Below are 13,469 nucleotides of genomic sequence, written 5' to 3' on the forward strand. Positions count from 1 at the left end.
GCTCACACATGTCTGCAGAGACTTTCTTCGGCATGGATCCCACCTCTGTTTCACTCTACTCCCCCCAACACCACGCACAGAGAAACCTGCGTTGAAACACCTGTGTACGCTTCACTCAACGCCCAGCTTGCATCTTCAGTTTATATACCTCCAGTCTACTACAATCTCTGACTGACTTCCCTTCCTATGTGCTAGAGATAAGTTTACAAGTACAAAACAAGCAACTCAACACACATATGGACATTAAGGCTATTTCCCCCACTTCCACAAATCCTTTCCAACAGCAAATGCATTGTCCAGCTTGTGGCATTACCTCTAGTGTCGTTCTCTACTTCAGTCCTCCAGCGATGTAAACAGCCTTCTAGGACAGACAGCTCTTCCTCAGTGATGTGCCTTGGTGCCGGATGCATTGGCAGATCAGGAGGAATTCGTGATTGTGTAAATGGTTTATGTATTACTGATCTTTGTACAGGAGATGTGCTTGGAACATCTGAAGATGAAGGGCCCTGCTGCTCTATTGTGCTGCATTCATTCAAAACATGAAATACAAAAACTGAATCATCACACATACAAACTAAAGGCTACACCATAAAAATAAGCTTTTCATCTGAAAACAGAAATTTTAAAGGTAGTAATTTCCTACAGTGCAATCCAGGAAAGGTACTTACAATATCAATATGGAATTACTATGTAAATTGTGAAAACTTTGTGGTGTACTACTTGTTAGCACAATAACAACTCTGACTGCCATTACCAAAGATAAAGGAATCAGAATTGGATTGGTCAAGCCAGTTTGCTTTACCTGAAGTGCTATTCAACACTTTCAAATAACGTCATACAAGTAATCACTGTGGTTTGAAACATTTACTGCCAAACTGCAGAGAGAAAAATCATAGCAGCTTGTCTTATGGCCCATTGACCATAAAATCCAATAAACACAAGTTCTCCGTTTAATAACTTCTTTGCGTGTCTTATGCCTAGCAGACGTTCTTTTTCCAATTGCCTACCTACAACTTATATTAACTGAACAGCAACAATGAAGGGACCTCTAATATTTACAGCACACCACAAATTTACCACCAAACCATCTAAACTTATTCCAAACAAGTAGTCTAGCTCAAACAGCAAAGTGGCCAGCTTAGGAGAATTCTACAGAAGTAGCAGAATAATAAAAATGAAAACCTGCTACAGATTTTTCTCTTCTCATCAACAAGACCACCTAATATGGAATCATATGCATAACAGGAATCTGAAGAGCTTTCTAGCAAGCTACTGACTTTTTACTTTGTGTACAGCATCATGATACAGCCTGGATTCTTCAGTAGTTTAGAAAGTTCTGAGAACATTAAGAGCTGACAATGTCACTCCACGTAACATGCTGTTGTGTTTCTACAGATTGACCAAAAAAGTCATAACACTTACATTTTTACAGAACAAACTTCCTATATAGGAGTTTGAACAAAGTATATTACTTTTGATATTGTATTTCATGCAACCAATGGTAGCTTTTAAAAGTTTGCTTTCTCTTATCAATCATCATGATTTCTACTGGCATTATATCAGTAAGACATTTGAAATCTTTTAAAGGCTTTTTAGATTCATTTACTTCACTTCTCTGAACTACAAAGTTAACTGTCTTGACTGGACCAGAACCTAGAACCCTACTTTCCAAATGCAATATAGAAAGCTCTGTTATAAACTGTTAATGTCCACCTAGCCAAGTCCTATCCTAAGTTATACTCTATTAACTGTAACTACTAGTTACTAGCTTCAATAATGAGAAAAACAACATTATTGGACCTTTATCTCCCTGATACTTTGGCTACTCTGTATTTAAAGAGTTGGACTGTTAGGTTCCTGACAAATTCGGTGAGAAGTGTAAGCTGCAAAGCAGAAAGGGAGCTTAACTCGCAGGCAAAAATTAACAGCTAAATTGTACACCAGAAACCTTGAAGCTCTGCAGCACATACATGCTGCCCAAATTCAGATTCTTAAACAATACAGTTGGGAAGCAGTGACCTCACCAGATATTGTGTCTATTTGGAATTGTAGGTGGAATTGAGCTTTGTTTGAAAATGGTAATTCTCCACCTAAAGATATTTTTATAAGCGCATGAGACAAACTCAGATTATTAACATTTTGGTTTATTTAAGTCTGTCATGCTGAAAAATACTTCTAGGAAGAGAGCAGAAACTTTACACTATACCCCTTAGGAGATGCCTAGTTGTATTAATCTGGTGAACGAAGCAGTTAAACTTCCTCCCCTCTCTCTCAGCAGGCAGGTTTGCACCGAGGGGATGACTGGCCTCTCACCTTGGGAGAGCGGGAGGCAGCCCTTACCTGGGCGAGGTTTGGGCCGGCAGCGTGCCGCTGGCAGGGGCACTAGCACCTAGGTCATCAACGGGAGACGAGCACACCGGCTTGCTGGAGGCGAACTCCAAGGCGTACTGCAGGACATCTACCAAGGGGAATCGTTTAGGACCAGAACCATAGCTTAAATATCTGTTAACCATAAAACGTATTAATGCCATGACTCACATATACAAAAAAAAAAAAAAAAAAAAGAAAAAAAAAAAGAGAGAAAAAAAGGATTTTTTTCTGGTTGACTGCAATTAAATAAAGCAAGCCTTTCCTAGCATGTGTCATGCATCAGAATTACTGCACTTATACACAGTTTCCAAGGAAAACGGTAAAAGAAGAGATACAGAAGGGAAATCTAGAGCAAATAACTATACACAAAGCGTATAGTTGAACGGAGTTATTCTATGTAGCCCATAATATTATTTGCATTTACACAGTTATCTATAGTACCGTTCTAATCTTTGTTGTAAAACTGTGAGGTACTCCTTGAGTCTCTTTATTTCATCCCGTTTAATTCTTGTTATTTCTCTGTTTTTGTGCATATATCTGTAAAACATGAAATTTAGAAAGAGGTGTCAGCCCATAGTATCCCAACACTGAAACTGAGGTCTGTACCCATCAGCCATACTGCTTAGTGCTAATAAAAACTCACGCTCTCTAGAACTTACAACATATTAAGCAGCAAAACAGAACTAAGAAGAAAATGGTAAATCCATTAAGCCTTCCCTCCCACAACCTTCAGAAGATGCTTTTTCCCCCCAGTGTCAAAAGCTCTGTTCATACCATGGATGACAAACATGTATTAGAAAGCTTCCAAATTAAGTGGCTTAAGCAGCAACCATGTAGCAATACTTCCGCTTCATTATTTAGGCTCACAAATAACATTCAGCATCTAACTGAAACCCATCATGGTATTTCACCTCTACGCATAAACAGCATGCACTGATGCTGAGAATCCTCTTCAAACCATGCAGTCTATCTGGAACACCATGAAATATCTGACTTCTCACCCTCTTTCCAAAATGGACCTGTAAATAGTATGATTTTTCAGAGTATTTTGCCTGTGTACACAACTACCTAGCAATAAATTAAAGACTGAAGTGCAAGCAGGTTTTGGTACAAAGTAGCAGTATGTCTTAAATTGTATCCATGTGTATTTTCCGAAACAGATGAAACCCATGAAAATTTTAACTTGTCTAGCTAGAACAGAAATTTACTGTGATTTAAGCGAGTATAGGATGCACCAGCAGCTTTATCAAACTCATGAGATTTAATTTCTATTCAAACTACGACTTTGTTGATAATAGTATACTGTACCTGTCCAGATACAAAATTGGAGGAAATTCTAATTTGTTGTGTATCTTCTCTGGTCTCCCCAAAGCCTGATTAAATTCAAATCTTGATAGCTCAAAAGTTAAGACAGGAGGAAGCTCGGTGAACCAGTGCTGAACAAAAGAAAAACAGAAAACCCCACAATGAATGCCTTCCAATAGCAGAACTTTAGTAATAATGGTACAATACCTGCAGACTGACATAGCTATGGGAGAAATTGCTTTTAGAGGGTGGATCAGCATAAGCTTTCCAAAGTTCCCACCTTTCCCCTTCACTGTAAACGGAGACCATTTGTCACCCGTGCTGCATCAGAGCTTTTCAACTCATCTATCACTATCTGTGTTAAAGCAAAGTAGGCAGGAAGGCTTCTTCCTTTCACACGTCTCGCTCGTACTAAAAGCAGCCGACGCTTGAACCTACCTGCCTTGCCAACTGTCCTGTTCTCTTCTAACTCTCCAACGCCACTGAAAGGGTTGTTTACACTGCATCAAGTGCTATTCCCACTAGTTTCCTCGCACTCAAGTTTCTGACCCTTTCATTCACCTGGTATCACTCAAAGTTTCTAATGACCTCCTCTGAAGCACGATCAGCAAATACTCTGGGCTGGGTCAGACAAGCTCTCTCAGTGCTGTATAACTGATAGTTTTTCTTGAAATCTCCTCCATACTAACAATCTCTCCTGAAGTTTCTGCTCATGTCTCTAACCAGTGCTAATCTGTCCATGGACCAACCCATGTTATCATTTCCTTATCCCAGTTTTCTTTGAGTATTCGTTAGGGGTCTATCCTTAGTCCTCATTTCTTTCCTTACATACTTTGTTTCTCAACTACAAGACAAATTCAGCTCCAATTCCAGCATTAGAGTTCCTTTTTTCTCCCCACTCTACAATGTAAAAACCACAGTCTATCCATTTAATACGTTTTGGATGTCTGACCATCAACTCAAGCTTCCCTGATTGCTGCGGACACCGCTGCCACATATTTCTGATGTCAATGCCCATAGCCCAGACGTGGCATTTGACTCGGGGCTCGCTTCAAGTTCTCCTATCCAGCCAAGTGTCTTGAACAGTCTTTTCCTACAATACCTCCAAGACAGCCTTTTCTTCCTGTGCTCACGGCTAAAATTTGGGTCTAGGTTCTCATCACGCCACATCTCAGTGCAATGTTTCCTCTCTTCTCCCCTTGCCCGGCCTTAGTGCACATAGCCTTGTCACACTAACAGATTTCCAGGATGTTGCTGAATTTTCCTAGTTCATTGCCTTCAGCATCACTCCTCTCATCTGTTCACATGCAAAGTGAGCTTCCTTCCCTTTTCTTTCCTATATCAACCTCCACTACCCAACTTTTTAGTTTTAAAGGAGACAATCATGATCTCCCTCTTGCAGCAACTTCACACAGCAGTAAATTTCGATGCTAAACTCAAAGCCACACCACAACCCTTCCCCTTAAAACCCTCTTATTGCGAGGCCCCCAAACCACTTAACGATGACTAAGCTGCTGATGTGCTGAAGTTTCATCAACAATGATGCTGACAAACGTTATCTCATTTTCCCCACAATTCTAACGCCAAGTATGTGCGTTGACCTCCGTCTTCTCTTGAATTTGGATTTAAGTTCCTTGGGACTGGGAGTGTCTTTTTTTTCTGTTCGTACATTAGCTCGCTTGCTGACACCCTACTCCATGGCTGAGGCTTTTAGGCATCGTGATAATAATAGTAATAATTATAATAATAATAATGAACTACAAGCTGAATACCCCAATTAGAGGCAATAGGGGGAACAAGGAAAAAAATAGAATGTTACTTTCAGGATCTTTCAACACATGTGACTACCACATTAATATTATTCTCTTTAAGCTTTGTTATCTACCAGCCTGGATGAATGCCACTTCAAGGCTTTGTTCAGCGGAGACAGACTTCGTTAAAACTACATGAAATTCAGCTTCCTTCAGTACTTCCAAACCTTCCAATGCACTGTAACATCTTTGAGGCATTATGTTTAAATGTAACTACTAATAGCAGCAACCACTATAAATAAATTACTTCAGGGAAACATAACCAATTTACTTGGCCCTGGTAATAATGCAGTATTGTTTTTCTAGATTAGGACTTAACACATTACCTTTCTTGTTTTGCCACTCTTGTCAATTCGTCACACGACTATTTCACTTCCATTTCCACATGTTAAGAAGCCAAGCTGATTAAAATCCTGACAGTTTCACAGAACTCAAAGCTTAATGCTCTAGACCTATACATGACTATCCTTCTGTTACCCATAGTTTCCTGACATTACAAGCTAAAAAACCCTCAAAAACACCCCCCCCCTGCAACTCTGACATTTCTAGTCAAGCGTTTGTAACTGAACTGACATTTTATGCATGAATGCACACAGGTTTTAACTGCAAGACAACCTTCAGTCCATAAGATGAACAATCGTGCTCTTGTAATAGGTACATACAAGACTTCACCTTCCATAAAGAAATTGAACTTTGGATTCCACCAAGATATTTATGAAATTTTTTTTCTTCCAGTTATATTTCAGGAAACATGCTCATTGTAAGAAGACATTTCTACAAGTAGTGGAATAAAAAAATTGAAACATCCTGTGAAAGAACAAGACATCCAGTAGGATGTGTAAATACACTGAAAATGCTTGTTAACATCTGATTTGGGCGATCAATATTTGATCAACAGCTGACCAGAAAAAGGGACTGCAAAAGGGATGCTATAAAACTTTTGTTGATAACACAAAACTGGAAATAGAACTTCAGACTGGAGGATGATTTCAGTGTGCATCACTAGGCTTAGTAATTAAACCCTGTGTGTATGTTGCTATGATTAAAGGAAGCAAAATTTCATTACTGCCAAAGACATCAAGGAAGAAACTATACCTGAACTTTTTACTTAAGTAGAAGAAACCTCCTAAGATTTCACATCTTCAAAATAACTGTGATGAAACATGAACAACTGTGTAAAGAGAAAGTAGCTCAGCCTTTACAGGCAATGGAGATTCCCATATTTCCACACCCATAACCCACAGGTTATTAGAGAGAGCTCTGCCAGAGAAAAATGCTGGGTATATACATGTATGCCAGCAATAAGAGGGGACATTTTAGAGCATACCCTCTTGGTTCTACAACCACCATGGGTCCAACTACCTCTTTTCCCTAACCTGTGACTTCTGCACAAGAAATCTCATTCGTCACCTCATCCCAACACCATACACTGCATACTCCACTTTTCAGTGTGGCTCCATCTGAATCCCTCCACCCTTGTTTCCAGCATGCTCTGACTTCTGGCAGCCTCCTGCTCTAGCAAGAGCTCTCCTGGGAGGAACAGCAGCCCACAGAGCAAGTATTTTATGTCCACCACCACGAGCAAAGAGGAGGAGAATTGCCCACCATAGGGGGCAAAAAGGAGGATGCTGGGAAACATCAGTAAAAAGGGGAGATGGGAAGAAGGCCAGGGTGCTGAGGAATTACAAGACAGAGGCACAGAGGAATAACAACAAAGCTCTGAAGCAATGGTCAAACGCACAGCTCACAGTTGCTGTTTACAGCATGGCACAGGGCAGCAAGTCAGTCACCACAGGACATTATACCCATGACCTCTCCGGAGATCAAATATCAGCAACAGGTGGGAACCAGCCTGTGCCAAATCACTACTGAAAGCACTTAATTGTGCCAGCTTTTAATAAGCATGAACTTCATACCTTATGAAAAATACAAAAAGATGATACTCTGGATACTCCAAAGGAAATACAAATCCCCCAAATTAACAATCCAATTTCACCACACATCAGAACCTGCACAGCAGCAGGTCACATAAAAAAACCATGAACCCCAATGAAAAATAAGGAGCACCACAACCACACCCTGAGAGAAGCCCACAGGAGCACTTAACTCACCTCCTGACCAGATTTTGCAGCGTTTTCTGAATGGAGAGATTCAATCTCCCCTTCAATCATTGCAGCTTCTAGGCACTCATGCAGATCTTTAAAGCCATTAACCTGGAGTGGATACTGGCCAAACATTTCTGTGTTTTCAAATTTTTTACCTTCACATAAGAAATTAAACAGTTACGGAACAAACATTTACCTTTAAAAAAACCCTAAGAATCCTAGGTCACCTGACCTAGTCTACTGAACAATACCCACATTTTCTTATTGAGTAATTCAATTACACGTATGAAAACAAGTTACTCGAAAAAGTCACTTGAACTTAATATTGAAAATTACTGTATTTTCCTCTTCAGCCCATTTTTTATATTATTTTTGCATCTATTGGTATTAAGCAAAAACACAAAATTACTTGGCACCACAGATGTATGGGAAGTTTTAGACATATAAATCAAAATCCTCCTCCTGCAAATAGCAGCTCAGTAATACAACTCTACATTGTATCAGCAAAGTCAGTGGAATTGCTGGTATGAAACAGCTCTTTGTATAAGTAGATTTTGCAAAAATAAACCACAAAAGAGAACATTCATGATTTCTGTCCTGAAAACAAGTTCATAATTTGCTAAGTGTATAAAGTTGTAAGCTCAAACATGAGCAGAAATATGGGTGACAAGTGATTTCAATCTACAATTTCAATTTATTTCATCCTAAAGTCAGTAACAAGCCTTCTTACATCTGCCAGTTTCTTTTCATTGGTTTGGTTTTTACATATCTCCTCAGTTAAGATACGAATGTGAGGGATGAAAGTAGCCAAACGCAAAGGAGCAAGAATGCTAGCTAGTAGCAAGAAAACTGCAGAATGGTTTTGAAATCTGACAACAAATCATTAGATACACTGTTCCAGGCTGAGGAACAACTTGGAAGCCACTTTAAAGATTACAGCTGCATCTCAGGAGTCATTCACTCTCGGGATGGGGGACAGAATCACCAACATTAAAAATACTTTCACAACTGCTGGCCTCCTGGAAATAGAGAACACTGCAATTCTGCAGATCTACTAATTATACGCAGATAAGATAAAGGCAAGTTTGTTGCACAGTCTCTTCCTCCTCAGTACTCTCTCCGACACTGCCCTTGAGCAGGTTTCCACTGACTTGTTTTCAATGAACTGTACTTTTAGGAGGGCGAGTTATCCATACCAGAAACTGTGCAGAAGAAAATGCAATAATTGAAATTTTAAATTGCATTAAATGAAGCAGAGAGAGTGCGAGACACTAGCTCAATGAAATACAGTAACTTGCCTTCTGTATACCATTAGTAAGTGGCAAAAGTGCCCTGATGATAATTTCTTGCAAACATTTTTGCTCAGCATCTCACCCTAACTTCTACTGCACTAAGTACATACACTTAGCTCTTGAAAGTTATCAAAACAGTCTTTCTGGACCACTGCAGCTCACTACATTTACCTTCAGTCTCACATTCTCAGTACAAACCTTTTGTCACAGACTGACCATGTATTCTCCAAGCATACTTCTGCAGAAGTAGCTAAAATGCTACAACTGCATCATTCACCTGTGTACTTAGACAAGCATTGAACAGACACGAGCACAGAAGTCCAAGTAAATTCAGATGCATACCTTCAAGTACACCTACTGCTAGAAATCGTCCATAAAACAACTCCACCATTGGGTTCTTTGGTTTCTCTCCATCCCTGAAAACGTGTCAGTGCAAAAATCAGACGCAAAGCTACAAATTTTTAAAAACTATGAGCAGAATATTCTGAATTCATTATGGAAATGCTGCCTATTTTACTCAGTTACTGTTCATTCAGTTTTGTACTTTCCTCTAACGACAATAGCAATGATTCATATATTTGCAATAAGTATATTCTGAAAATTAATCTTCAGAAGTGCTTCATTCTAGGAAAATTTATGTAAATCAGATTCAATTCGTGAGTGGTTAAATTGTACAAAACCCTTGTAAAAACGATTTCCTGCAACACTCTAGAAACAATTATGTATTCAAAATACAGTTTACAGATGTTCACTTGCACAAACAATGAGTATTTACTTCTGAGAAGAGAAACAGGAGCAAGGTTTTAGAGTATTTAAGCTACAGGACTGAAAAGCAAAACTGCATTCAAATGAAAAAAGCCTAATTGATTATGTACAAAACACATCTCTACTCTTTATATACTTTGGACTTCATTCAGCAAGATTTCTAACATGAAATAAGAAGGTGAAAAAAGATCATTCACGGAAAATCAAAGGTATTGGCACGTATGGAAAAAACACACTTGAACTAAAACAAGCTACAGAGTTAGAACTTTTTCAGCCATACAGTGAGAAGTGGATTTTTGGTTGTTTGGATTGCTTTTTCTCATCAAAATGTTCAATATACAGAGCTAGGAAAAAATCTTACCTCTCTTCTTCAGCTTTAATTTGGAAGGCATCTTCTAGCCAATCTAATAATTTGTGTGTAAATTCACTAACATCTTGCTGTTGAAAAATATAAAATGATCAGTATATGTTCACATACGTAACAGAACACAATGAAGTGTCACCTTAAAAGATCAGTACAGCAGTATTCCCCTCCACAAGAGCTCCAAAAATCACACTATGTCCAAGACTATGCCATGATTGTTTTGTTTTTTTTTTTATGGGTGGCTTTTAGAGTATGCTAAGGCTCTGGTGTTCCTCAGCCATTACACTGTCCTGTGATCCTTATTACTGAGCTCAGCTTTCATACCATGCTAGTCCAAAGGCATCTTATGAATCTCATTGTTCAAACCCTTTGGTATCTAACAAGTGGTGACTAATACTACTTTCATCACGCACTAAATTCAGCATGCTGTTGTAATTAAACACCTTAGCCACATAACCTCATGTGCGAAAAATAAAGCACCTGAAGAAACAAAGTGTTTCTCAGAAAAGAAAAATATACCCACTATGATTTAGGCAAGAATCCTGAATATGAATATTAGGACCCTCCAAACAAATATCTACACAGACAAATAGTATACTAGGACTGTACCAGCCCTGGATGTACTGTTACATCAGAAAAATAGAGCTCTTTCAAAAGCCACAGACTTAGAAGCTAAACTAAACCCTAAAAGCAAGAATGTGGAACTATTAGTTTCTAAAATAATAGGAAGAAAGTGTACTGAATAAAATAGTCATGTTGTCCGGATTTTTTTTTTTATTATTACTACTTTATTTTTTTTAATAAGAGTGACTAGAGATCACATAATATTAGAGAAAAAGCTCAAAGATTGTCATAATTAGAAGTTTCTTTTCTGTAGACATTTTGAATTTTTGTTGTCCATTTTAAATATTTCCTATTGCCAGATGACCATATGAAAACATGCATAAGCTTGAATGAAAATACACAGAAATTACCTGTTGGGAATCATTTGATTTAAAAGCATCTTTAAGGATTTCAACTGCTCTTGATGGGTCAACATATTTTCTCTTCGAACCAACTAGAAGTGCAAACAGGTACCTCAATTCACGCATGAAAGGCAGATTCCTATGTTCCTGTATTTGAAGAAGAATTAAAAATACTTAACAAAGTGGTAACAAAAATCTACTTTACAGAAGTGTTACCCAATGAACTAAGCATATATCCAGCCAATCATCATAATAATATATAAGCTTACTTGTAGTACTACCAAGGTAGTGTTGCATGCCTTTTGCTTGTCAGTTTTACAAAATAATGTCCTTCTCTGGGAAGAAGATTACATTTCAGAAACTGAAAGCTCCCTGAAACCACATCTAGATGTGGCTGTTTGACTTGAAATGGGGCTGAATGGACAAGTGGACAAGCTGAGTTGCATTTATGACAGAACTGTTGTTCCCAAGACTTACAAAGTCTTAAGTAATACACTGCAACAATATGCATTGACTTTATTGAAATTAGTATTTCCCTACACCTCTAGCAGAATTTCTTGTGAGCCTACACACTGCCTAGTACCTTTTGAAGCTTATTTTTTACTGAAGACTAAATTTATAAGGTGTACACAAATCATTATTATTTCTCTTGACAGAAGTAAGAGAAATAGCCTGCTCTCCTTTCTACCTATTTTTTTAAGTATAGTTCATAGGGAATATGGAGGGTTTTTTTCTGGTTTCCAGGAAAGAAGCAGAAGAAATACTTTCCGCCTGTATAATGAAAAGCAAGTAAACCGAAACACAAATCCGTCATACCATAGATTAAACCACAGGTTACAAATGCTGTGGAGACTGGATATCACTCATACTCCTGAGTCGATAGTTGACAAATACTTGTGAAATTAAAACTCATGTAATATCCACTTGTATTTAGAACAAAGTATCATTCAAAGGCAGCACAGATATCAGATGCTGGTCAAACTGGAATTACTTGATGACAAACTATTTCACATGCTCATCAAACAGCAGACTTGTTTAGTCACTGCTATGTCAATCCAGCATGCATAAAGCTTTTTGTACATAAAGTCTGTTTTATTTCAGCTTTAAAAAAAACCTGTGCATGGTGAATTGGAATATGTTCCGCATACTACTTAAAAAAGACTTCTAGTCACGTAAATTCCCAAGTTTTACTTGCTCTTCCAGTCCACCTTGCAAAACACCTGCCAATTATAAACAATGGTCACAGAAGAGGCTGAAGACTTCATCAAATGCCACCTTAATTCAGCATTAAATCATCATAATTTAAGAATAAAATCAGTCTCCCATCTACATATTTAAAGCACTTTGTAACAACAAAACAGAGAAATTGTGAAAGTGTTTTTCTTACTGTTGTCATAAAATAATCTATGAAAAATGAATAGAATTTCAAGTTTTAGATACAGATATATTTTATCAAGATGCTTCAATACCAGCGATAATTCATATGCATAATATAGATGAGTGACCACAGAATACTTTAGATCTCGCCTTCCTTTTGTTAAATCTGAAGTACATAGGCAGTGAGTATTATTGCATTACTTACCCAAATTTACACTACTAATTTGGCTGAGTTTTAAGCATACTTGTAGCTTTAGGTTGAACAACTGGCTACTGATGTCAGTAGGATTACTCAGAACAAATACCTCTGTAAAGCCTATAAAAGTTTTCTAAAACTAGAAAAATCCTTGTTATTTTTTGAGAAAGCTCAATTTAATGCATTAGGCATGATCCTCAACCAGATTATGCGGGCATTACCACAACAAACAGTGATTCTGACTAAACAAAGCCTAAAATCTTCAAAAGGATATGAGCTAGTCCCCAAGACAAGGTATACAGTTCCACAAAGGACTTGCACATTAAAACAAAAGAACTAATAAAGGGATCACAGCACAGCATACGGTTCTCAATTTTAAAGCATACTGTAGGTGCACAAACATGAAAAAAGATTAAAATCAATTTTGAAATAAAAACTGTATGGAAAGTTCATAATCTAAAACATTCTCTATTGTATCACCTATCCTGCCTGTATAAATGATTTCTTAATACACTGATGTTGGAACAATTTATGATTAAGAAATGTTTCGAAAGCAATCTATATGTTTAATACATAGAAAACATTCGTTATTGTCAATCAGTATGCCAGGACACTGGCATAACAATAATGTTGAAACAGGGGGAAGGATGTGCTAACCTGTAGCACAGTAATGCACTTCCTCTGATAATAAAATGTTTCCTGAAGATATCGTTGAGGCCAAATATTCTGGCCTCACTGCGTACAGCAAAAAAGATCTGTTCATAAGACAGCAAGAGGTAAGAGAACTGGGAGAGCAAAGAAGCTGCAGTAACTACAGAGAACCGAATTTGTTTTACAGAAGGAAGCCGAGGAACACATCAAGGAAGAAAAATGAATTTCAAATGAAAAAGAACAAACACAGATTGGAGATTTTAAGTGT

The 13,469-nt window shown here is 37.9% G+C and overlaps 1 protein-coding gene across 2 annotated transcripts in view; it reads right to left on the reverse strand.

Annotated features, from left to right (window-relative positions):
- The window catches only part of USP25 (ubiquitin specific peptidase 25), a 94,422-nt gene that overhangs the window by 24,514 nt on the left and 56,439 nt on the right, over positions 1-13,469 (reverse strand). For both annotated transcript variants that reach the window (XM_050890969.1, XM_050890895.1), the window contains exons 7-14: positions 10,987-11,124; positions 10,010-10,086; positions 9,226-9,299; positions 7,598-7,746; positions 3,679-3,806; positions 2,812-2,907; positions 2,341-2,502; positions 314-522 (exon numbers count right to left, since the gene is read on the reverse strand). In XM_050890969.1, the coding sequence (XP_050746926.1) occupies positions 314-522; positions 2,341-2,502; positions 2,812-2,907; positions 3,679-3,806; positions 7,598-7,746; positions 9,226-9,299; positions 10,010-10,086; positions 10,987-11,124 (1,033 nt within the window). The remainder of the gene's footprint in view (positions 1-313; positions 523-2,340; positions 2,503-2,811; positions 2,908-3,678; positions 3,807-7,597; positions 7,747-9,225; positions 9,300-10,009; positions 10,087-10,986; positions 11,125-13,469) is intronic.

This window comes from Gymnogyps californianus, chromosome 1, assembly GCF_018139145.2.
Source record: "Gymnogyps californianus isolate 813 chromosome 1, ASM1813914v2, whole genome shotgun sequence".
Classification (NCBI taxonomy): Eukaryota; Metazoa; Chordata; class Aves; order Accipitriformes; family Cathartidae; genus Gymnogyps; species Gymnogyps californianus.